This window comes from Eretmochelys imbricata, chromosome 16 (genome assembly GCF_965152235.1).
Source record: "Eretmochelys imbricata isolate rEreImb1 chromosome 16, rEreImb1.hap1, whole genome shotgun sequence".
Classification (NCBI taxonomy): Eukaryota; Metazoa; Chordata; order Testudines; family Cheloniidae; genus Eretmochelys; species Eretmochelys imbricata.
The window spans coordinates 14,889,784-14,915,871 of NC_135587.1; the positions used below are offsets into that span (position 1 = coordinate 14,889,784).

A 26,088-nucleotide genomic window follows, 5' to 3' on the forward strand; every position below is an offset into this window, starting at 1 on the left:
TAGTGGGGCTTGTGGGCCCCAGCACCAGCATCTCAGCCAGATGTTCTCTCCCTGGAGCAGGCAGATAATTGGCAGGAACGGGGGGGACCGCCACCAACAGGAGGGCCACTCCCACCATCCTTGTTACAGCAGCAGCCTCCACCCAAACCCAGGGACCAGGCTCTCCTCAGGGCACTTCCTCCTCCTGAAATTACCCAAGTAGGACTATTCCTGCTGGCTATAGGCTGAGGTGCTCCCTCCCACCCCCAGACAGCTGTGTGTCACCTCTGGAGATGCTCCCTGTCAGCCGGGAAGTGAAAGACGAGGCTGCTGCAGCCCATCTCCCCTCGCAGTGAGTGTAATGTGCTAATGCTAGGCCATCTGACCAAGGGAGGCTAAAAGCTATCCCTCCCTCCCTCCTGCTCCTACATTCAAAGGCTGGTGATACAAGAGCTGCAAAGTGGAATCATCAGTTGATCATCTCACAAACACCCCCCAGCTTCTGGAGCTGCCAGATTTTCTGAGAATCTTCTTCAGAAAGAAGGAGCTGACTGTGGGACCCCACCCAAGCGCTGACTCTAAGGAGACACCCAGCACAGGCTTCCTCATGTAACTATTTTCAGGGTCCCTGCAGAGGGAAGGGGGAGCTCTCCCAGCTGCTAGAGGCACTACCTTCCCCAGGGGGTTGTTGGGTGAGTTCAAAACGATGGCTTTGGTTTGTTTGGTAAATCTGGAAGCCAGCTCTGCTGGATCCAGCTGCCAGTCTCCGCTGGACATCAGTTTTCCGGCTTCTGCAGCTTTCTGGAGAGGACAGTGAGGGAATCATGATTAAAAGCAACAAATGGTTGGGAACCTGAGGCAGCCTTGCCCCCTGCGCTGACTAGGAATCTCTCTGAGCTCTTAACAATAATACATTGCCCATCTCCAGCCCCCTCCTACTGACCATCTCAAAGCACTCCGTGAACATTAATGGATTAAGCCACCTCACAAAACCCTTGGTGAAGTAGATGGATGTAATTACCATGATTTTACAGATGGGGAAACCGAGACACAGAGAGGTACATGGCTTGCCCACAGTAACACAGCAAGTCAGTGTAACAGACAAGAATAGAATCCAGGAGTCCTGCCTGACTTCTAGTCCTGTGCCTTAATCTTCAGTCCATCCTCTCTCCCTCTCTCTCTGTTTTAGAATAATGGAGGTTGGGTAGTCATGAGGTTGGAAACAAATCCACCATCCTCTCTCCAGCGAGGTCAGCATGCACAAACTGTTCCCAATGCTCAGGGCTTTCTGTCAGGGAGTTGCTGAAGTCTTGAGTTCCAGGTAATGTTCAGGATCAGCCTTATGCACAAAGCAAGAGGCTTCTTGGGACCTGCTCTTTTAGGGACCTTCTCAACTTACTGCAAGGTCTTCAACCCACAGGCTGACGTAAGTACATCCGTGGCAGCAGGACCAGAGAGGAAGGAAAGTCCCCCGTGTCAGGACCCTGACAATGGGATCATTGTGGAGAGGAATAAATGATCTGGTTCCCCATTTCCAGCAACTTGGGGCACCACAAATCGTGGGACTGGCCCTGATGAAACTGCAGGCCCTACTGAACCTGACCTGGGTTCTTATCACGCAGAAGCCAGTTCAAAGCCAACCTTACCACTCCTACCATCAAGTTTCATTCAGGATATACTGTAAAGCTGCCTCTCACCCTCGCATGCCATTTCCATTCAGAGGTGTTGGAGAGAAAGAGAGCAGCAGGCTTTTTAAAGTCTGCAGATCTCATAGCGGCTTTGCTTTGATGCCCACTTACTGATCGCAGTTGTACGAACACAGGAGTGCCCCCAGCCATCTTCACCATTGGCTCGTAGCAGTCAAAGAATGGCTCAATGATAATCACCTGGGAAGGCACCAGAGGGAGTGTCAGAGAACTCACAGTCCTTCTTTGATCAATGCTGATGAATGCAGGGAGAGGTTGGAGGGCGTTACCTATCAGCTCTGTGTTCTTGGGGAACCAGGGAGCCGTACCCAGCCTGTCTGACTCACAAAAGACCCCCCCACCTCCCACCCAGCCTCTGCTTGAATCAAAACCAATCAGAAGAAAGACTTACAAAAAGCAATGAAAAGACAGTGGGAGACACACCTAAACACCTGGGTAAGGGGGTGACAGGATTAAGGAAACTCCCCTAGCCTCATTTGCATTGAAGATGGGACAAGGAGGCATCTCCATTAGCATACAGAATGGAAAACAGAGACTCTAAGGAAAGAGCCGCAGGGAACTCTGGAACCACAAAAGCAAGGAAGCACTGCACGATGGGGGATATCTGCTCCAGATGTTAACGAACCCATGCCTGCACACACCCAGCTCAGTAGTTATCAGACCAATTCTAGTAATAAATCCTGTATTGATATCCAAAATAGTGAAGCTCCCTAATTGCATTCTGAGCTTCCTCCAAGGAACACCGCCCATAGCCAGGAATGATCAGTTCCTTTTGTCTAGCCTGAACAAAACAACTTTGGTATACTCCCTTGAGCCATCAGTTTACCCACAAACAAATCTAGTGTTCTCCCTTGAACCATTGTTGTTTCCCTACAAAAACTCCTACCCATGCTCAAATAAGTGTTCTGATGCCTGGATCCAAAATCTGCATGAAACCGTTGGGACTTCGTCTTCTCCTAACTGATCATGCTGGGGGCTCTGCCTGTCTCCAGCACTTTGGACTCTCAGCTACCATCACCGCCTGGGAATCCCAATCCATTCAAGCTTCCCGGCATGGTGAGAAACCAGCTCTCTCTCTCGGTATAGCCTTCTGATCCTGACTTGTGTGATCAGTAATAGTTTTCTAAACCTGACTTTTATAATCAAATTTAAGTTATATTTAATATTATAACTGTTTTGTTTGGCTCCCCTATGGTTATTACCTGGCAATAAATAACTTTCATATTTAAGCTGGTTGCTTCTCTCTCTCTCCCCATCGTGGGTGTTTTTTGGCTTCCTCATTCGCTCTGCAGCAACGCTCTTTATACCTAAGCTAAAAGAGCTCTGAAGCGCCCAAAAATCCTGTAGGGTTTGCTCATCAAGTGGGTTACGACCAGAACAATTGTAATATGAAAGTGGGGATAGGGACGTGCTGAACCTGGGACATATGAGGGTGGCAGCTTGAAAGTGCTGCTCGACCCAGCCTGCTCAGGCGGGCTCTAGTCCGGTGCGGTGCCCGTGGCATATTGAGGGTGACAGTTGGAGGTGCTGTTTGACTCGGCCTGCTGAATCCAAGGACCTTTGAGGGTGACAGTTTGGAAATGCTGCTCCACCCAGCCTGCTGAGTCCAGGGACATATAAGGGGTCAGCTTGGGAGTGCTGATTAACCCGTTCCTCTCAGACATGCTCTATTAATGTGTGTGTTCGTCTGATTCTGGGGCTGGAAGAACCCTGCCTTGGGGAACCTAGGTCATGTAGGATAGATCCATTCGGAGGGAACTTACAGCAGGGAGAAGTAGAGTTCCATATGAGAATACAGTGAGACAAGCTGTACATTAATAGATTTACAGAACACTCCCCCCCCCCCCTCAAAGAGTAACCCTAATAAATGAGCATACCCCAAAGTAACGGGCAAATCTGGTAACAAGGGGGCAGGAGACTTCACTCCCAGCTCTAAGGTCATTCATTACTTTACGCTCCGGATCTCAGACCCCAGAGAGGCTGGGTACCAGAAAGGAGAACAAACTGAGTAGGGGCAGACTTGCCACTCATGGAAATGAGAGTGTTGGTGAGTGCCCATTGGGAGATATGTCCTCTAGTGAGAGAGTGTAACAGCTGAGGACTGAAGGGGACAAGGATCCACAGAAACGTGGGTTTGGGTGTCCTGCTCCAGAGGCAAGGTTTGGACTAGAATTCCAGGCTGCCCTTTACAAACAGAACCAGGTGAGCAGTCCTTCCTCAGTGGCAGGGGGCCTGCATAAATGAGTATGAGCCTCCAGCTTCCTTCAGATTCCACAATATGGTAGGGTCAGAACAAGTGCATCTGTCGGGATTTAGCTGTGCGACAGATGGAGAGTCCTTGATTACCTCATCGCCTTCATCAACCAGAGCCTGGAAACAGCAGAAAAGGGCTTCGTATGCCCCGACCGTCACCAGCACATTGGTCATAGGGTCAAGTTCTTGCCCTAGCAGCTTTCCAAAGAAGCGGGCCAGGTTCGTCACCAGCGCTGGGTGTCCCTGTAGCAAGGAGTCAGGGAAGAGAGTCACACAGTTCCGCCTGGATCATTAGGACTTAGCAACAAATAGAAGCAGGACATTGTTAGCAAGGTAGCTGACACAACCCCCCACCCCGCAAGTGTAACCTAGCCCAAGGACAAAAATGTAATCCTCACTGGAGTTTGTAGTCCGGTCAGTACTAAGAACATTTAAAGGAAACATTGGTTGAGCTCCCTCCCTTCCAAGTGGCTCAGGGTCCTTGTAGGCCAGGTTATTAAGAATAAGCCAGTTCAGCTACCTTGAACTCGCTGCGGTAACCTCTCAAGAGGGTGCAGATATTAACTTTGCCAATTATCCCTTTTGCTGCTGACTCCCACCACACCCTCTGTGCAGCAGTGGAATGCAGAGGTCTTTTTGGAGATGCTGAGGTTCCATTGGGCTATTGGCATTTCCTAGAGGAAGGGCTGACACCAGGTCAGGGTTGGAGGCATTTTTTGCCCCATGTGATTTGCATGGTAACAACTTCACTGCTGCCAAATGAAACTTGAGGTTACCGTCTATCTGTCTTAGGTAGTTATATTGCTTCATCACGTACTATCTGAGCACCTCACAACACCCCTGTTAGGCAGGGCTATGCTATTATCCCCACGTTGCAGAAGCGAAACTGAGGCCCAGAGAGACTACATGACTTGCCCAAGGTCACACAGGGAGTCTGTGATGGAGTAAGGAATTGAACCTGTGTCTCCCAAGTCCCAGACCAGCACCTTAACCATTGGATCTTCCCCTCAACAATAACTCCAGTAAGTTCTGATATTGTACGGGTGGAAGGCAATGCTCTTGTTTAAACAAGGTAGAAATGGACTGTTCAGTCAATGGTGCAATATAGTCAACGGATGATTCCAGGGCAGTTTAGAGAGTGCTGCTAATCCCCCTTCCCCCCCACAGCCCCACCTCCAAAGTTCTTGCACAACTGCCAGACAGCATGAAACTCTTTGGATGGTGAGTGGAGGAGGATGTGGGAAGTGGGGGTTGAGGTGACTTTGCTTCCCCACTGCCCCCTCCCCTTTTCAAAAAGAACTTTCAGCTCCTGCGCCACTCTGCTCCCCTCCCCTCCAGAGAAGAAGCCAGTCCCCAGCTCCACTCGGCCCAGCCAAAATGTCTATTTGCTCTGCACAAGGGAGTTTTTCAAGCCTGGGCCTATTTAACTCCACGGTGAGCTGTAAGGGGCAAAGGCAATCAGGCAGCAACATCTGCTTTAAAAGAAGGAGGTGGATCTCTCACGCACAAAGGCCCGGGTGTACTGGTGCAGCATGATGTTCTCCCCACCGACGGCCTTCACAAACGCCTCCTTCACAAAGTCTGGCGGGGAAAAGTCAGGGAAGCCCTGGCCAAGGTTCACATTTGGGTAAGTGGCAGCCAGTTTCACAAATTCCACCCTACAGAGAGAATAACAGGGTTTATAGAGGGTCCCAGCCTGCCCACGCTGGCACACCACTCTTCTTGCCAGGAGCCCTTTGTCTGATAAATTAACGGAATAGCTCTTCCAGGCGAAGGATATATACAGGGCAGCAATTTCAGTGCCTAAGACTGCATAAGGCCCATCTTAGGAGACTCCAAAGCAGCAGCAGCCCACCTACTGCCACAACAGCCCAGCTGCTGTAACAGAAAACTTAGGGGCCTTTTCTAACACATCCTTAATGATCACACTGCAGCTAAGGAGAGTTACAGAACACCACCCAAAACTATTCCCTAGAGCCACCACTATGTCTAAGGCTGCATTGGTTTCTCCTGCTCTTAAGCTAGTCTTCTATCTAGCCCCTTAATTTGTCCCCCCTTCCAGGATGCTTACCCATAGCCATTTAGATCTCTGCTATGGAACCTTGTCTAAAAGCTTCTTGAATATTGAAATATACTTTAGCCACTGAGTCTCCATTACCAAAGCACATAATCTCTGCCAGATACTCCATTGGGTTAGCATTACCTCCCTTGCCTGAGTCTATGCTGGTTATATCTTATATCAGACTTTCAGGGTCTGCTCCATTCAGAGTTGCCCAGCCCCAAGTCATTCAGACTTACCAGATGTTCTTGTCCACTCCTTCCAATCTTCGAGCTTGAACCGGCCTTGACATTTTTGTCTGCAGAGAGGAAAAGAAAAAGTGTTAAAAGCTTTCACTAATGCCAAGACGGAATCCATATCCAAAGAGGCCAGTACCTCCCTCAGAGCAGCCAATACATTAGAGTTTTGCCCAGTTAACCACAAATTGTGTGTTCGTATCCAGGTTTTCATAATCATTGACTGGGCAGCTGAGAATAAAACTGTAACAATGATAGTTTGCCCTAGTGTAGTGCCTCCCATCTGAGGTACAGGGACTTTACAAGGAAGCAAGATCAGAAAGATTGAAATTGGCAGAGAATTAACTTTTATTTTCAAGTTTCAGAAGAGTTTAGAAAACTATGAATGTACAAAAAAGGATGTAAATTCTGACCAGGCAGCTGGCAGAGTCCTTTTAAACCTAATGGCAGAAGGAATCTGAGCCTAGATATATTGGGCCATCTCCTCAGCTGGTGTAAATCAGCAGGTGAAATGAAAGGAGCTATGCCAAAATACACTAGCTACAAATCTGGCCTATCATTTACAGGCTGCAGTTTCTTACCTTCAACTGTCCTCCCCTCAGGTTGTAGGGAAGATCCTTTAGAAGGAACCTCCAGTTCCCTAAGGAACACTATGCTCCCCCTTTCTGCATGAACAACTTCTGTTTTTATTCCTCATTATCCATATCCTGGACCAGCCCCCAATTGTACTAGGCGCTGTACAGACACAGAACAAAAAGATGGTCCTTGCACCAAAGAGCTTACAATCTAAGACAAGAGACAGCAGTTGGATAGATGGGGAAGCACAAAGAAACAATGAGATGACACTGGTCAGCATGACGGGCAGTGGTCCCAGCAAACCATCTGCCTAACCAGTGTCAATTTTTTTTGTAGGCCTTGGCAAAGGAAAGTTGTAAGGAGGGTTTCGAAGGAGGATGAGGTGGCTTTGTAGATGTTTATGTGGAGCTCTTCCCACGCATGAGGAGTAGCACAGAGGTGATTCTTGAGAATTTAACAAGGGGGTGGATGGGATCATTGGCTGACTAAAGGCGGGAATTGAATTTTCAATAGTGTATGAGAGAAGAAAGGTAGCATGGGAGTAGTCCATGAAGGGTATTGAAAGTAAAGACAATTACCTTAAGTTTGATGCAATGGAGAAAGGGGAACCAGTGAAGGGATGCAAAGAGAGGGGTGACATGGTCAAAGCAAAGAGCTAAGAAAATGGTATTTGTAGCAGCATTTTGAATGGATATGAGCAATGCAAGAGAATCACAGAAACATAGGGCTGGAAAGCACCTCAAGAGGTCAGCAAGTCCAGTCCCAGAGGGTGTTGCAGTAACTGAGACGCAAGATGAAGGGAACTTGGACAAGAGTTTTAGCTGCCTGGATAGACAGAAAAGACCATATCTTAGAGATGTTATTAAGTGATTCATTTGGGGCTGGGAAACCAGGGAAATTTTGTGCCCCCACCCAGGTTCTCTGCCTCTGAATGCTTGATAGCTTCCCAGCCAGAGAATAAATTTCCCCTCACCACCTTTTCTCTGTAGTTTCCCAGGGGGTGCATTATTTTTTGATAAGTGTCACAATGCACTATTACCTCACTCCAGAGTCTCAAGACCTTTATGCAGCTTCAGCCCACAAGAGGAATTTTACAAGTAAATTATTGGACAGCATAGTCATCATGATGACTCTGCCTCTGGTGGGAGCGGTGGGCTCAGGATCTATCATGAATAATGCCTTATGATGAACTTTGAGCTCTTCTATAGCTGCTAACGCACAGTGCCCTGGGTACTATAGACTCACCAGCTGTCTGCATCCCTTTGCAAGATTAAATGGCTTAGGACAGGGGCGGGCAAACTTTTTGGCCCGAGGGCCACAGCTGGCTATGGAAATTGTATGGCGGGCCATGAATGTTTATGAAATTGGGGGTTGGGGTGCGGGAGGGAGTGAGGACTCCAGCTGGGGGTGTGGTCTCTGGGGTGGGGCCAGAAATGAGAAGTTCAGGGTGCGGGAGGGGGCTCCAGGCTGGGGCGGGGGTTGGGTTGTGGGGCAGGGGGTGAAGGCTCTGGCTGGGGGTGTGGGCTCTGGGGTGGGGCTGGGGATGAGGGGTTGGGGGTGCAGGAGGGTGCTCCGAGCTGGGACCGAGGGGTTTGGAGGGTGGGAGGGGGATCAGGGCTGGGGCAGGGGGTTGGGGCGCAGGAGGGGGTCAGGAGTGGAGGCTCCGGGCAGCGCTTACCTCCAGGCAATGGGAGGTGTGGGGGGGGTGCTTGGGGTGGGGGCAGCGTGCCGAGACCCCTGGCTGCTCCTACATGTAGGAGCCAGAGGGGGGGACATGCCGCTGCTTCTGGGAGCCATGTGAAGTGGGGCAAGCCCCTGACCCCGCTCCCCAGCAGGAGCTTGAGGGCCGGATTAAAATGTCTGGAGGGCTGGATGCAGCCCCCAGACCACAGTTTGCCCACCCCTGGCCTAGGGGAAGACCAATGAAAGCCTTAGATCCTCTCCTGTCCAGTTGCTTTTAGCTCTTTCTGGACCAGCTCATGAACGTGAGAGTTGGTGAGATATGAAGCCTGATGCTGTTTCTAGTGGGAATAACGGGGAGCAGGGACTAACAGATAACCTGGCAAGTAAGAGTAAGTTTAAGATTAAACATTAACAGCGCTTGTGTTCTGTCCTGTTTCACTCATTTACAAGAGAAGGTTCTTGGTGGCAGTGCAGGTGCTCGGCCAAGATTCAGGACATACTGCTTCATCAGCAAGGAAAAGTGATCAGCAATCAGTAGGAATACATTACGTTGAAGAAAGGAACTCCAAGTCCCAGAAATCCCCTCCAAGCCCCCTGAGCTTTTGAAGGAAGATAAGAAGCCCTCCCCACAACTTTTCCCTACACTGGCTTCCTCTTTCCCCAGCCCCAGTTTAGACCAGCCATTCCCGCAAACCTGCGGAACAGAGACCTCTTCACTTCAGCACAGCCACTGCTAGGCTGAAGGGCTTGTCTGGAACTTCACTATGACTGGCCACCACTTTTGGAGGCAGCATGGAGAGAGGATTGCTCAGCTTACCCGTTGGCCTCTGAAGTTAATTCATTTGGAGGGAGGGGTGGATATCACTTTTCAACAGCACTCAGAACTCCCTCAATTCCCAAATTAAGTAACCTATTTCCTTAGCTACAGTTGAGGCAAAGGGGAGGGAAAAATGTTTTATGATTAATGCATAGGAATGGGAGTCCGTAAATCTGGATTCTATTCCCAACTCTGCCACAGATCACTGTGAGATCTTGGGCACGTGACTTCACTGCTCTGTGCCTCAGTATTCCTGCATAACAACACTTTCCTACCTCAGAGGGGTGTTGATATTTGTAAAGGGCTTAGAGATCCTTTAATGGTGCAAAGAAGTGCTAAGTATTATCATCTCTGCAAGAAGGGGCTAATCTTCTTGTTAGATGCACAGAGACATCAAGGATTCATTCCAAATTAGAAGTACTGACCTCGTGCTCATTAGATTAGTGATACTCAGACCTCAGTAGTTCAGGAACCAAATTAGCGATCAACATTACCCAAAAGAGCCACAGTACTGTGAATTCATTGTTTCATTTATATAGCAATATATATATATAATTCTCACAGCAATAAGTTAATAACTTAGAGCAAGTTGATAATTGGTTAATAACATAGTAAAAGCATCCTGACTGGTTAATAACTTAGGTTGGTTAATAATTAAATCACACGGTGTTTTAATATCATGTGCTGCAAAGAGCCACAGGAGACACATTAAAGAGCCACTTGCGGCTTGTGAGCCTCTGTCTGAGTATCACTGTGTTAGATGTTCCCTTTAAAAGGATAGTTTTAAAACTATAAAATGAGTTGGGCAAAGAAGAGTTTGCATCAGTTATTTCTGTGATGCCACATCTGCCACTGCTGTTGATGCCAGTTCACTGGGGGACTGAGCTTTGTGCTACAGGCTTGACGGGGTTGTAGATCTGTTGAAGGCATCAGCTTGGCATTGGGCTAAAAACCCCCAGAGAAACGCAGTGCTGGGTATTCAATACCTTGTTGAGGTACCAGCTAAATCTAGCACAGTTCTTCCTTCTCAGAAAGTACTGACCCAGAGACAGTCCAGATCTCCTGAGCATGCCACTGCAGCCACTGACTCCAGTCCTAGAGAGATAAACCTGCATTTCCCCCAAGACAGAAAACAAAGGAATGAGATCATCACTTCCATCATTGCAGATACAAAGCAAGGACTCCATCTAACTATGGAAACCTGCCCAGGTCTCTCATTTAGCGCTAGAGCTTTAGTTATTCTACATTCAGATAAAGTCTCTTGTGTGTGCTCCAGCTGTCCCGTGGGAGGTGGGGCGGGGGGGTGGGGGGGGGAGAGAGAGAGTGTGTGTGTGAGTGTGTGTGAGAGAGAGAGCGCAAGCACGAGCAGGCAGGAAGGAGTTGCTTAACACTTCTTCATTTTACACTTTAACGACAAACACAAGACTGCTCTCTGGTTCTATGACACATGCAAAGCCAGGATCACATAGTAAAGTTCAGCCACTTACTCCTCTCCCTTTTTCCCACCAATTCTAGGCTCTCACCAAATCTTGATGCTTCTTCCTCTACTTCAACCCGTCCTTTTCTCTTCCTTCCTACTAGTTAAGGACAAAATCATGGCTGTAGCCCCACCACTTCTGAGAAACCCCTATCACCCCAGGTGCCGCAGCTCTTAGCTATTCAATTCCAACTTCTATTCCATTTAATAGGAAATCTGCTTCTTGCTCCAGTGGTTTCAATATTTAGATTCAACTCAAAACCTCAAACAAATTAATTTGCATTTCTGATGTTCCCTTATGTCAGATCTCCTCTTCTGTTGTACAGCATTGTCTTAAGTGTATAATACTGACGAACTAATATAACCTTGGCCGGCTCACTGGTTTGGCAAATTAATTTAAGTCCAGTCCAAATAAAATGGGTTGCTTCTGTTCAGAAAATACAAGTTCCATTATACTGATACAATGCAGATTAATTCACATAGCTCTTAAACAGTACACTAAACCAGGGATTTGAAGCTAAGGAATTAACTTGAAATTACAAATAGAATCATTTTCTGTCCTAAATACAGGACAGGAGTCTCCACTACTTTCCCACCTTACATTATCATGGACACAATTGCAAGGTGGGTATAGATTGCTATCAAGTAAGAACAGCAGCATTGTACACTCACTTCGCACAAGACATTCAGGCCCACAATGTTGCATAGCATTGCTGGGGACTGTTAAATAGCTGCTTTATCCCTCGGCAGAGAACGTTTGGATTTCCTGGGGGGGGGGGGGGGGTTAGAAAGAGAGAGACACTTTGGGATAAGATGAACTATATATTAGACATTATCATTAAGGTGCTGCAGCTTCAGCTGATGTAAGCTGGTCTAGTGTCATGGTAATAAATGGAGCTATGCAGTTTATGCCACCTGAGGATCTGGCCCAAGATGTGTTTACAGATCTCCGCACTCTCACTTCCTGTCACAGATGGCGTGCAAAGACTTAAAGATATCGTTGAGGATCCAATTTTTTCAAGTTAGTACATGTCTGGGATGCTGAAATCAGGGTGGAGAAAGATTCAGAGGATTGGGCTACACTATTGCAGCCCCAATATTGTCACACAATGTTGAGGCTCTCGAGTAACCTACTCCATGCTCAGACAGTGAAAGAGGAGGAGAGGGAAAGGCTACTTAGGTGGGTGAAGACCCAGGGATTCCCCTTTAATTGAGGCATATTTTTCAACCAGAGAGTCAGCTCAGCTCCCAAAGGAGAATGAAGCAGGCATCGGACTCCTCTATCATAGTGGAGCAGTGCAAATCTGAGCTGGGAAGCTGCACACAAAGGGGTTATGTTATAGCAGCCCAGAGCCTGATAAGGTCACCCACAGAAAGAGGTCATTATTATTTCCTATTGCTCCTTTGTCCTTCTGTTTCTTGTGCTCCTTCTTTGCACCAGTGAATCAGCAAAAAGTAAAAAATAGCACCGATAGTGACTCCAGCTCTAAAAATAACCCAGCATGAGGGACTCAGTCCCCATGATTTCCTATTCCCTGAGAAGCAGCAGGGTAAACGTTTGTACTCCAACTTTACCCTAAGACAAAGAAGGAAACACGGAGAAGCAGCCAACACATACAGACCGATAGTCTGATACAAAGCAGCTCTTAGAATGGGAAAGGTAAATCCACTTACTCCTGTCTTACTCTGCACAGCTCAGCACATAAGCACAACTCTCCTAGTCTTCCTTCATTCTCATTCCCCACTTTCCACCCCCACTTTCTGATTGCTTCAGCTCCTCTTGTGACTTCCTGGGCGGAGCTGAGCTCTGGAGCCCTGTTGGGAAAGGCTGCAGAAGGGCAGAAGCAGAGGCAGAATTAAGTAGGGGAAATCTTTCAGGGGCAAGAAGATCTGAGGAAACATTTCAGAAGTGCCAATGTGGCTTAGAAGCCGAAGTCTCATTTTCCAAAATTATTAGGAGCCTTGGGCTGTTAAGTGCCTAAGTGTTTGTCTGTCTGCACAGCGAAATTTCCTGGCATAGCTATCCTGGAATAATTATAAGTCCCTGGGTGCATGCACTCTCTGCCAGAATAAAAGTAATTTTACTTCAGAATACTCTGGTTTATAAGTGGGCCCTCCAAGAACATGTACAGGAAGGAAGACAATATTTGGCATTCCAGGAGTTCGTCAGGTTAAAAAACAACAACAAATAAGCAAAATTAGAAAAACAACAACATATTTTCAGGCTTCATCATAAAGAAACAAAGAGGACACAAACAATTCCCCCTCATAATGTCATATTTTAACAAGATACAGATATAAATACCAATGAACTAACTAGTGTGTCTGTGCACCACTGCCTTCTACTGGATAGAATAATAACTACTCAAATGCACATCCTAGCACCCATGAAGCTAACTGCTAGCGCAGCACAGTGACAAATGTAAAGCTCCTAAAAAGCTACAGGTTTCTTACATTTTATTATGGAAATAATAGCTGGCATAAACCAGTTAATATCTACTACTCTCAAACCCTTAACCACTCCAAATTGCATCTTTTGCACTAATAAGATTATAATGAATACCTTTCATCTTTCCTTTATGAATTTTTTAAAAAATTATTATGCAGGTCAATATTCTGAAATGACAGGTTTCAGAGTAACAGCTGTGTTAGTCTGTATTCGCAAAAAGAAAAGGAGTACTTGTGGCACCTTAGAGACTAACCAATTTATTTGAGCATAAGCTTTCGTGAGCTACAGCTCACTTCATTGGATGCATACTGTGGAAACTGCAGAAGACATTATATACACAGAGACCATGAAACAATACCTCCTCCCACCCCACTCTCCTGCTGGTAATAGCTTATCTAAAGTGATCACTCTCCTTACAATGTGTATGATAATCAAGTTGGGCCATTTCCAGCACAAATCCAGGTTTTCTCACCCTCCCCCCCCAAACTCACTCTCCTGCTGGTAATAGCCCATCCAAAGTGACCACTCTCTTTACAATGTGTATGATAATCAAGGTGGGCCATTTCCAGCAAAAATCCAGGTTCTCATACACCCCCCCCTTTTCAAAAACCACACACACAAACTCACTCTCCTGCTGGTAATAGCTTATCCAAAGTGACCACTCTCCTTACTCTCCTCTGCCATGTACATTGGTCAAACTGGACAATCTCTATGTAAAAGAATAAATGGACACAAATCAGATGTCAAGAATTATAACATTCATAAACCAGTCGGAGAACACTTCAATCTCTCTGGTCACGCAATCACAGACATGAAGGTCGCTATCTTACAACAAAAAAAAACTTCAAATCCAGACTCCAGCGAGAAACTGCTGAATTGGAATTCATTTGCAAATTGGATACTATTAATTTAGGTTTAAATAGAGACTGGGAGTGGCTAAGTCATTATCCAAGGTAGCCTATTTCCCCTTGGTTTTTTCTACCCCCCCCGACGTTCTGGTTAAACTTGGATTTATGCTGGAAATGGCCCACCTTGATTATCATGCACATTGTAAGGAGAGTGGTCAGTTTGGATGAGCTATTGCCAGCAGGAGAGTGAGTTTGTGGGGAGGGGGGGGGGTTAGAAAACCTGGATTTGTGCTGGAAATGGCCCGCCTTGATTATCCTGCACATTGTAGGGAGAGTGGTCACTTTGGATGGGCTATTACCAGCAGGCGAGTGAGTTTGGGGGGGGGGGCGGAGGGTGAGAAAACCTGGATTTGTGCTGGAAATGGCCCACCTTGATGATCATACACATTTTAAAGAGAGTGGTCACTTTGGATGGGCTATTACCAGCAGGAAAGTGAGTTTGTGGGGGGCGGAGGGTGAGAAAACCTGGATTTGTGCTGGAAATGGCCCAACTTCATGATCACTTTAGATAAGCTATTACCAGCAGGAGAGTGGGGTGGGAGGAGGTATTGTTTCATGGTCTCTATGTATATATAATGTCTTCTGCAGTTTCCACAGTATGCATCCGATGAAGTGAGCTGTAACTCACGAAAGCTCATGCTCAAATAAATTGGTTAGTCTCTAAGGTGCCACAAGTACTCCTTTTCTTTCTCCTTACAATGTGTATGAAAATCAAGGTGGGCCATTTCCAGCACAAATCCAGGTTTTCTCACCCCCCCCACCCCCATACACACACAAACTCACTCTCCTGTTGGTAACAGCCCATCCAAAGCGACCACTCTCCCCACAATGTGCACGATAATCAAGGTGGGCCATTTCCAGCACAAATCCAGGTCTCCTCACCCGACCCCCCCGCCACAAACTCACTCTCCTGCTGGTAATAGCTCATCCAAAGTGACCACTCTCCTTACAATGTGTATGATAATCAAGGTGGGCCATTTCCAGCACAAATCCAAGTTTAACCAGAACCTCGGGGGGGGGGGGGGAGGAAAAAACAAGGTAGCCTATTTCCCTTTGTTTTTTCCTACCCCCCCCCCCCAGACGTTCTGGTTAAACTTGGATTTATGCTGGAAATGGCCCACCTTGATTATCATACACATTGTAAGGAGAGTGGTCAGTTTGGATGAGCTATTACCAGCAGGAGAGTGAGTTTGTGGCGGGGGGGTCGGGTGAGGAGACCTGGATTTGTGCTGGAAATGGCCCATCTTGATTATCGTGCACATTGTGGGGAGAGTGGTCGCTTTGGATAAGCTATTACCAGCAGGAGAGTGAGTTTGTGTGTGTGGTTTTTGGAAGGGGGGGGGAGAAAACCTGGATTTGTGCTGGAAATGGCCCACCTTGATTATCATACACATTGTAAAGAGAGTGGTCACTTTGGATGGGCTATTACCAGCAGGAGAGTGGGGTGGGAGGAGGTATTGTTTCATAGTCTCTGTGTATATAATGTCTTCTGCAGTTTCCACAGTATGCATCCAATGAAGTGAGCTGTAGCTCACGAAAGCTTATGCTCAAATAAATTGGTTAGTCTCTAAGGTGCCACAAGTACTCCTTTTCTTTTTGCGAATACAGACTAACACGGCTGTTACTCTGATACTCTCCCAAGTTAGCCAAGCTACTGCCTAAAGCATGATCACTAATAAAAGAGATACAGTTAGTTTTAGACATCTAACAGTTTGCTAAGAAATGGGCTGATAAAGAACAAAAACGTTTTTGTGCTATAAGAAACATTACCCTATGAGAGTTCAAAATAAATAAATGTTTGCCTCCACCGATGATCTGCACTTCGGATTTCGTCTAGAGCTCATGAAGAAACTACGGCTGATGTAAATTGCAAAACTTCCATTGACTTTAAAGGGAGCACAACCTAAACCTAAATCAAAACCAATAAAGAACAGATTTACCAAGAAGCCATTAGATCTCATAATAGGAACTATGCAGCATCCTCTCATCTACCAGTTTGAAGAGGAAGCAAGACAAAATCAGCCAGGTAAACAGGTTACTCTTCAGGGTAGGGCCTGTTTCCTTGTGTCTTATACAGCACTGAGCATGCTATGAGCATATAACAAATCAAACAAAACAAACAAATAAATAATAATACAACTGCATCTGCGTTTTCTATTGTATGTGAGCTCCTCCTTAATGTCACATAAGTCACAGAAGTCTGAACAAAACTCTGACATTGTCCTTGGGTCCTCCTGTCTTTGCTTCCTACTTTTCCTCTTTGAAAGATGATGAGTTAAACTGGCATATACTGTCAGTCACTGGGCACCATCCCCCACTTATCAGACATACATGCTTTAACCCTGATTTGCTTACACTTAGAATTAAATTAGATCATTGTAACAAACCAGATTATGACTAGATAGTACCATTTAACACTGATAGAGCGCTTTTCAATCATAAAATACTTTACAAATTATAGGGCCACAATCATCCCTGGTGTGACATTGCAGAAGCCACTGCAGTGGCTCTGAAGTCAAGAGGGTAACACCAAGGATCAATTTGTTCCTACCTGTGTACAGCACCAATGAAGGGCAGCCACTTCTGGAAGAAGGGCAGCCACTTCTGGAAGAAGGGCAGCAGCTGGCATACGGAAGAGGAAATACTTCAACCAAGAGTGCTGCTGCAAACCCTGGCTCTTCTGAAAGCTGCCCTGGGATCCATGTAGATCACAACCTTGATTCTCTTATCCGAAATACTTGCACACGGTGAGCCATCGGATACCCGGTTCATCCACCTTGGAAGGATGAAGGGCTGAGTTGGCCCTGGGAGGATTTGAACCCATGATATCTGAACCCCTGAGCCTCTCCCCTTATAGGACTCCACTGACCCACACAACCCAGGCCTTATGGCCCTAAAAATAGTCCCTGTTGCACTTATTGCGAGTGCAGTCCCAGAACACTCGGAACCTTTGGCTAAGGGTCTTGAGAAAGTGGAGGCATCCCTGGGAGCTACCTGGACTCGTTATCTCGAAAAATTGAGTCACTGTCCCTTTAAGCCGCTCAGACAGACGCGAAGTTAGCACTGCCCCTCACAAAAATGGCTACACCCAAGCCCCTCCGCAGCCAAGAATAACACGCGCCCTCTACAAACATGGCGCCCGTTCCTTAACCAACGCGCCCTGCACAAAGATGGCTGCACAGCCCGACCACGTTGACGAGGGCCCCGCATAAAGATGGCGCCGCCCCGTTCAGCCTTCCTTCCCCGCCCAGACCTCGTTCAGGGAGCGCTTTTGGAGGCGCCTATGCCGGCTGGGTGAGGTCAGTTCCGGGGCGGAGCAGCCCGAGTGGTGCAGTCGGGGACAAACAAAAGGAGCCGGAGCGAAGGGGACGAAGCCGGTCTGGCACTGCCAGGTGGGTGCGGACGGAGGACGAGGGCTCCTCCGCTCGACAGCGACCGGGCTCCTGCGGCACGCCCTCGGGGCTGGGCTCCTCCCTCCAGCGCAGCCCGGAGAGGAGACCAGCTGCTGGGGAGCGGGGTAAGGGGTGGGCAAGGAGCGGGGTTAAGGGGGATGGGAGAGGAAAGAGGGGAGAAAACGGGAGGCGGTGACAGAGAGGAAAGGAAACTGAGGCAAGGGAAAGAGGTGACCTGAAGGAAGGGGTCGGGACCCTGGGGGCAGGGGAAGAAGGGGACCTTTTTGGGGGGGAGAGGGGGATTTGAGGGCTACAGTTTGCAGAGTCCCCCCCCTCTCCTCTGGGTTTGACTTACTGTAAGGCTGTTCTTTAGGAGCCGGTTGCTGTGTAAATGCTCTTCGGCTTACTGGGCACTCCTGGGAAATCTCACCCCGGAGCGGTCCCTACCTGGAAACCTGCGCTGCTAGCGGTTGAGGCTCTTGTATTGGTAGGGTGGTGACTGGCGACACGCCCTCCCGCTATCTGCTGTAGGGTTGTGGGTGGGGGAGTGGACTCCAGTACCGTCCGGGGGCACCTAGGGCCATGTACGGATCTGGGTGGGTGCAATGACCGCTGATGTGTTTAGGGGTGGGGAGAGCAGGAAGCTGTCTGAAAAATGTTCAAAGAGAGGGTTTGGGTCCTTGCACCAGAAAAGGAGGTGAAATATGCAGTGTGGCTAAATTCCATTAAATTATAGCTGAGGTCATGACTGTCAGGGTTAGTGGGGGAAAATTGCTGACTAATTTGTCTTCCCCTTGTTTATATGGTTTCTATGTCAGGCTTATATGAAATCTACAGTTTATTAGGTGATGGTAAACTGGAAAAGGGAAATGAAATAACTGGGAAAGTCTGTTTGTATTTATAGGGTTAAGCAAATGAGAATCCAAATACATATAGGTGGCTGTTAGTCTTAATGTTTAGCTTGGGCTTTGAAAGACCCCTTGGTGAGGGAAGGAAGTCTGTTCTCCACATCTTTCTTGGCAATACTGGCATCAAGAGCTTGACTGCGTTGCTTTTCCAACCTGCTTTGTAGAGACCAGATCTCAGAATTGGGAGGTGGGGGTGGGGTTGCTATAGTAGCTTATAATAAGCAGAGTAGGAGGCTGTGTGAACTGCGCATCATGTGTACTCAAGGCAGAGAGCTCAATGACAATAACAAGGTGCCCTGTTGCTGCACCTGCCAACTATGCTGGGGTCATACTAGTCTTTTTTGCGGGAGGAGGTGCTCTAAATGGAGGTCAGTAAAACACTTTAAAATATTTGAGGTAGCCAGTCATAGCTGAAATTGAGAAGCTTAAGAAATGCAAGAAACTACAGGGTGAAGACTTTGGAAGAGTCCTTTTAATGATTTTGTAGGAGCAACCACATTCATGGTCTACACCCACATTAAAATAACATACTATAGATCAGGGGTCAGCAACCTTTCAGAAGTGGTGTGCTGAGTCTTCATTTATTCACTTTAATTTAAGGTTTTGCGTGCCAGTAATACATTAACGTTTTTTAGAAGGTCTCTCTCTGTCTATATATTATATAACTAAACTATTGTCGTATGTAAAGTAAACAAGGTTTTCAAAATGTTTAAGAAGCTTTCTTTAAAATTAAATTAAAATGCTGATCTTATGCCGCTGGCCTGCTCAGCCCACTGCCAGCCTGGGGTTCTGTTCACCTTGGCTGGCGGCCGGGACCCGGGGCTGGCGGCCGGGACCCGGGGCTGGCGGCCGGGACCCGGGGCTGGCGGCCGGGACCCGGGGCTGGCGGCCGGGACCCGGGGCTGGCGGCCGGGACCCGGGGCTGGCGGCCCGCTGCCACTCACCCTGCTGCCAGCCTGGGGTTCCATCCGCCAGCTCCTGCCAGCCAGGGTCCCGGCTGCCGGCCCCACTCAGCCCCCTGCCAGTCTGGGATCCCAGCCCTGCTAACATAGAGTGGGTACCTACCTTCTCCCTGGTTCTAGCCCATTCTCTTCCTCCCTCTCTGCACTGAGCTGAGGGTGGGGGTGCACAGAGCACAGGGCTGGGGGTGAAGGAGCAGGTTGGGTTGCAGGGTCTGGCCAGGAGCTAGAATGAGGGAGGGGGCTCAGGGTTGGGGCAGGAGGTTTGAGTGTGAAGTGTTTACCTGGGCAGCTCCCATCTGGTGTGAGGGGTGCAGGAGCTCCCATTTGGTGCTCAGGGCTGGGGGTGGGAATGTGGGGGGTGCAGGAGTCAGGGCTGGGGGCATGTGAGGAAGGTGCAGGAGTCAGGGCATGGAGTTTGGGGGGCTGGGTATGTGAGGGCGTGCTGGAGTCAGGGCATAGGGCTGGGAGTGTGTGTGGGGAGTGCAGGGGTCAGGGGGTGTGGGCTAGGGTCATGGGGGGTGCTCCCAGCCCCCTGCCTAGAGCGGCTCACGGCAGGGGGCTGGAGGAGATAAGCCCTGATTCTAACCCCCTTCCCCAAGGCCCCATCCCCACCTCTTCTCTGCCTCCTCCCCAGAGCAGCAAGTGGCTCTGCTTCTCCCCCTCCCTGGCAAGGGCCATCAGCTGATTGGTGGCAGGGAGGGAGAGGAGGAGGGGCAGAAATCCAGCATGCTGGGGGAAGAGGCGGGGGAACTTGCCTGCCCTGCAGCAGCAGCCGCCAGCAGGACCAAGCTTCTTCACCCTGCCCCCGCTGGGGCGGGGGGCAGAGAAGAGCGGGCCGGGGCGGGCAGGATTTTTAATGGCACGCTGCTGCCGGCTGGGGCCTGGCCCTGGCCCTGCTTAGCCCGCTGCCAGCCTGGGTTCGGCAGCAGGCTGAGCGGGGCCAGTGGCTGGGACCCGGCAGGCAGCAGCGTGCCATTAAAAATCGGCTCGCATGCTGTCTTTGGCACGCGTGGCATAGGTTGCCGACCCCTGCTATAGATACATGATTGTACTTTATGTGAATTGGGATCAGGAAATGTATTGTTTATCTTTTAAATAACATACATATTTTTCCAACTACAACAAAATACCAGATTAATCATAGGTTTCAGAGTAACAGCCGTGTTAGTCTGTATTCACAAAAAGAAAAGGAATACTTGTGGCACCTTAGAGACTAACCAATTTATTTGAGCATGAGCTTTCGTGAGCTACAGCTCACTTCATCGGATGCATACTGTGGAAACTGCAGAAGACATTATATATACATAGAGACCATGAAACAATACCTCCTCCCACCCCACTCTCCTGCTGGTAATAGCTTATCTAAAGTGATCATCAAGTTGGGCCACTTCCAGCACAAATCCAGGTTTTCTCACCCTCTGCCCCCCCCCAAACTCACTTTCCTGCTGGTAATAGCCCATCCAAAGTGACCACTCTCCCTACAATGTGCATGATAATCAAGGTGGGCCATTTCCAGCACAAATCCAGGTTTTCTCACCCCCCCCCCCCACACACACAAACTCCCTCTCCTGCATTAATCATAATGCACAGAATAAAGAAAAATCCTTCGGATTAAGGAAGGGAGGGGAAGCAACATAGCTAATGCAGACCCTAAAGATAATCATAGACCTCAAAAACGTCAGCCCAGATGGCTCTGAATTTTCCAGGCATTCCCTTTCTGCAGAATTTCTGTTGTCTATTAGCAGTGAGGGCAGCCATATCACTGAGTCAGGCATCAGTGTTTGGTGGGGATCAACTATTCCATTTTTGCAGGATTAATTTTTTAGCAACCAAAGCTGTACATTGGAACCATGCTGCCTTGTTACCAAATAACCACCAGATATCAGGAATATATCGAATAATGAAACTTAATGGGGAGGGCTCCAATTTAGTGTCCAATATCAAATTGATCCTTTGACCCACCTCATACTACAAATTCTTGATATGGGGCATTCCCAAAACATATGAACTAAAGTAGCACCAAGGGAATTACACTTCCAACAGCAGTCACCATTTGAGGCCCATTACTGTTAATCTATGGAGGGACCAGCATATTTGAAAGTCTTTTTGTGAATAAGATGTAGTCTCAGGTCTATAGTTGCTTTTTTAACATTAGATATGATTGTATTTCATTGGATCAGAGAGCTGTGTATCAAAAATCTCTGTTCTAAGCAACTCTGAAATTATCAATCTTTAGCTGAGTGTTTTGGGCTAGACAGTTGTAAAAGGATATCACTGGCCAAATAAATCCAGGAAGTTTCCTCCAACATAATAAAAGTTCTGGAGTTCCCAATGCATCTAGCCCAAATACATTTGTAAATAGATCCAATTAATTTATTTTTCTAGATCTGAAGCAGGGCAAGCAAAACTATTGCTGAAGACCCACAAATGGTTTAAATTTATTGCTGTCAATTAGCTGCATCACAGTTATCATTCCTTACTCCATCCAATGCCTCCACATCAAGGTTTTGCCATCAATTAAGGATAGCACTGCTCCGTAGGACCATTTTACCATGAATGGAAGCAGAACTTTCTAGCCAAGTTTGACCAAGCTTGCTTCACACCTATTATTGCGGGAGCTCTGGAGCCATCAAATTTATACTAATTTGATCATACAGTGCCTGAAAAAGGGAGAGAATGTATTAATGCTCATTCAGTCTGAATCCAAGTTGGGGTCTGTGCAGTCATATCTAACAGCCACAAAGATGCCTGGTTTAACAAAAAAGAGAATTTTTCAAGGTAGAAAAATTCAATAACTCCAGAGATAGGAGGAGCTGTGATTTGTTCTGAACCAGACTAGGTTTCTTACCTGCACTCCAAGAAATGTGCTGAAAATATTATTGAATTTCTTAAAATAAATTTGAGGAATAGAAATAGGGAGACCCCTCAGGACATAATCCTTGGATTCTTGAGTATCTTCCCCATTTCCTCCTTCAATCTGATTCCTCACCATCCTGCCTCTTCCAGCCCTGGATTGTATGCCCTCTCTTCTTGAGCTGGACATGCTCTGAAGTCCTCAACTCCTTTTCTGTTTTGTCACTGCAGTGACCTAGAATATTTATAATGAAGAGAACAAAGTCCATGCTGCTGGAAAGAGGTGAACCTGTTAGCATCAACTAGACTCAATTAGGTTGTGGGATGCTAGTAAACGTCCAGGATTTTCTTAAACATGCTTGTAATACCTGCTTTTGCTGTTATATTCTAATAGAGCTTGGAGAGGATCCTTCCTGATAGCTAGCCAAGTTGCCACCTCCTAAATTTCTACTTGACACTAATATTTCCAGCTTTCTTAGAGGGTCTCTTCCTGGATCTCTGTGACCACTTAAAGCACTTAAATACTGACATACTAGATACCCTTTCTCAAGGTCTTGTCAGAGTTAACCTGGGGGCCTCTTAAACACTGGTACTTTCTCTGCTGATAAGACTTTGTTTAATTTCAGGGAAGCTGCTCCCATGGCGCTTGGGGAATGCAGTGTTTCTCTGCTCTGTCAGGATCCAGCACATATGGACATCATCTTCTTCCAGCACAGAGAATTGAAGTGCAGATAGCAGAACCCAGCCACAGGGTAAGGTTACAGCCTAGTTCCTAAGTGGGGAGTTGTAGTGATATGAAATTCCTGGTGGCACCAGTTGAATGTTGACTGTCCAAGTGATGTTTCAAAATATGAGTGCAGAGATGGGACATGCCTGGTATGAGGCCAAATGGAAATGATGTGTGAGCCAGATGGTGATGGAGACCGTAATAGTGGGTTGATTATAGGCTTGTTACCCATTAGGCACTGCTTGAAGATGGAAAGAGTAATGGAACTGAGCACCATTCAAGTTACAACTTGATTGCTATGTTTAACTAAGTGTCCACCTCACAGTCATAGGAACCTGAACCTATCCTTAGACTAATGGAGTAGATGTCTATAGGCAGAAGGGTGTTGAACCACTGCATTACCATACAGGCATCTCTTGGTCCATTCCTGGTAATGCACTCCATGTGGAGGTGTGAATTGAGGCTGCTGTGGCAATGGCATGCTTTCCACTCTGGTATGAATGGTTCCATGCAGCTTAGCAAGCAAACTCTCTGGTCAGTCAGGGAATGTCAGCTATTAGCTCGGAGAGTCCTTGCCTGTCTAGTCCTCTTCATCCATGATAGCATGAGAGCAAATGCAAAATCCTCTGCATATGTTGGTCATGTTCTGAGCTGTTAGAGATACTGTGCATCTCCTACAAAATTGCATAGTTCCTAAGTGATGTATCTGTTCCACTGACCCTAGTTATCAAAAAGCATGTAGCTTCTTTCTGAATAAACCATAAATACCATCATGGCACCCAAAGTCCTTGACCCTTATCTTTAACTGTTACCAATAATCTGCATTAAACAGTTGCTTAATTTATCCTCCTAAAGGCTGAAGGTGTGATAACCGTGATCTGGATGATGGGCTGCCTAAACCCTTCTAACATTATATTGAGCACTCAGTGGTCTTGATGGACTAAAAATCTGTGAGAGAGATGATCCCTTGCCCAGTAAATTACAGTATAGTTCAGATGAACAAATTACTGGGTGGCCAGCACGTCATCCAATCTCAGAGCACTGCACTGCAGAGCTTTCTTCTCCTACTTCAGTGGCTTGTTGGGCTTTGTGGATGGATTTTGTTAAAAGGGGCATTGAATGAAGAGAATTGGTTTGGCACTTGTGGGAGGTGTTCCAAGCATAAATGGTGGACTCGGAAAAGGATACGAAGGGAGCACTGCAGTATAGGTAGTAAAGTTTATAGAAGTTGTACATAACTAGCATTTTTTGTTTGGTGTTTTTTTAACCATGGGGCAGATACAGACCACCAACTCAACTAGTACCTTATAGAATGGGTAACTGGAGGCAATGTAGTGAGCCTCTTGATTGCATAACATCTCTCCAAATGAGTCAGTTGAGGTGTAGCACAAGCTTAATAGGTACAAACTGTTATCAAGTCAGAGTTATGACAGTCTGTCTTTATAGGAAGGAGGCAGAGCCTATCAAAAACTTTCGGGACACTTTTAAACTATTTGTGTATAGTTTGTATTGTGACTCGGAATCCAACTGAGTTAGCTAGGTTGTGCAACCCTTTTTAGTTCTTGTTGTTGCTATCAAATTATTTGAGACTAAAAATTACTCTACCATGCCCGCCCTGTTGTAAAAATAGCACCTATTCCTTACATACTGAGCATCAATGTTCACTGCAAAATTAACCTTACATATTGCAGATAGTGCTAGTTCAGAGATGGGCAAACTACGGCCTGCAGGCCACATCCGGCCCGCGCGACCCTCCTGCCCAGCCCCTGAGCTCCTGGCCTGGGAGGCTAGCCCCCAACCCCTCCCCTGCTGTTCCCCCTCCCCTGCAGCCACGCCGCCAGCGCAGTGTTCTGGGCAGCCGGGCAGCGCAGCTGCAGCCAGTCACCAGTGCTCCAGGCAGCACAGTAAGGGAGCAGCGGGGGTTGGATAGAGGGCAGAGGAGTTCAGGGTGGTGGTCAGGGGGTGGGGATGTGGACAGGAGTTGGGGTGGTCAGAGGGCAGGGAACAGGGGGGTTGAATGGGGGCAGCGGTCCTGGGGGGGCAGTCAGGATGGGGTGGGGGGGCAGTCAGGGGCAGGGGTTCCGGGGGCAGTTAGGGGACAGGGAAAAGGGGTGATTGGATGGGGCAGGGGTCCTGGGGGGGGCAGTCAGGAATGAGAGGAGGGGTTGGATGGGCCAGTGGGGGGTCCAGGGGCAGTCAGGGGACAGGGAGCAGGGGGTGGTGGATGGGGCAGGAGTCCTGGTAACAGGGGAGGTTGGATGGGGTAGGAGTCCCAGGGGGGCCATCGGGGGCGAGAAGTGGGGGGGGGGGCGGTTGGATGGGGTTGGGGGCCACGCCACGCCTGGCTGTTTGGGGAGGCACAGCGTCCCCTAACCGGCTCTCCATAAAATTTTGGAAACTTGATGTGGCCCTCAGGCCAAAAAGTTTGCCCGCCCCTGTGCTAGTTGCTTTTCCTCAAGACCCAGGCTCTGTGCACAGCAAGGCATTGATACTGGCCTTTGTAAGATGCTCTCTTTTACGCTTTTGTCCTCATTGGCTTCTGGGTGATCCATGTGGGGCAGTTCAGAACTCTGATAGCTTCTCACTAATGAGAACAGGTTTGGTGATCAGAACTTGATGTGTCAATTGCTGGATTTAGAATACTTGGAATCTCTGTTCTGGAACACCCATATCCTGAATGCAAGACCTGTAGGACAAATAGGTGGTGATATGATTATTCCTCCTCCGTTTTTGAAAGACCTGAGGTTACATATCACAGGATAGCTGGTGTCTTATTTCTCTTCCCACTGCATTTCTCTGTCCATGCACGTTGTAGCAGCCTTTCTTGAGTTTACCACTGGTTATCCATCCTGAGTGGATCTCTGGTCATGTTATCTATCAACCAAGAGAGATTTTTGCTTGTTTTCTCTGCTTATAGTTTAAAAATCTGTTGCAGTCTTGCTTTCCTTCTCATTGCATTCATCTCCTCCGTGGTCGAACTATGAGATCTGAATAGTCTCATTCAATGACTGCTTGGGGAGATGCCATCTCAAAGTTTGATACTTGAGGCTTCCTATTCCAATTTAGTGATCCTGTCCTTTACCTAGAAGCTAGTCACAAAGTG

General features: G+C 47.7%; 2 protein-coding genes across 19 annotated transcripts in view; one reads left to right on the forward strand and one right to left on the reverse strand.

The window, feature by feature from the left end:
* Positions 1 to 26,088, reverse strand: part of KYAT1 (kynurenine aminotransferase 1) — a 73,215-nt gene that overhangs the window by 4,891 nt on the left and 42,236 nt on the right. Inside the window, exons 1-8 of one of the 16 annotated variants that reach the window (XM_077835713.1) lie at positions 16,695 to 16,735; positions 15,914 to 16,052; positions 10,296 to 10,418; positions 6,237 to 6,295; positions 5,446 to 5,596; positions 4,032 to 4,181; positions 1,779 to 1,865; positions 652 to 780 (exon numbers count right to left, since the gene is read on the reverse strand). In XM_077835713.1, coding sequence (XP_077691839.1) covers positions 652 to 780; positions 1,779 to 1,865; positions 4,032 to 4,181; positions 5,446 to 5,596; positions 6,237 to 6,295; positions 10,296 to 10,379 — 660 coding nt within the window. In that variant the 5' untranslated portion in view covers positions 10,380 to 10,418; positions 15,914 to 16,052; positions 16,695 to 16,735. Of the gene's footprint in view, positions 1 to 651; positions 781 to 1,778; positions 1,866 to 4,031; positions 4,182 to 5,445; positions 5,597 to 6,236; positions 6,296 to 6,814; positions 6,882 to 10,295; positions 10,419 to 12,460; positions 12,604 to 15,913; positions 16,053 to 16,694; positions 17,207 to 17,890; positions 18,009 to 26,088 lie in introns of those variants that run through there. The other 15 variants (XM_077835719.1, XM_077835721.1, XM_077835714.1 and 12 more) reach the window with 15 other exon arrangements.
* LRRC8A (leucine rich repeat containing 8 VRAC subunit A) overlaps positions 17,460 to 26,088 on the forward strand; it is a 30,766-nt gene continuing 22,137 nt past the window's right edge. For 2 of the 3 annotated variants that reach the window (XM_077835705.1, XM_077835704.1), the window contains exons 1-2: positions 17,460 to 17,535; positions 22,885 to 23,010. The gene's annotated coding sequence lies outside the window, so the exon portion shown is untranslated. Of the gene's footprint in view, positions 17,536 to 17,559; positions 17,661 to 22,884; positions 23,011 to 26,088 lie in introns of those variants that run through there. The other variant, XM_077835706.1, reaches the window with a different exon arrangement.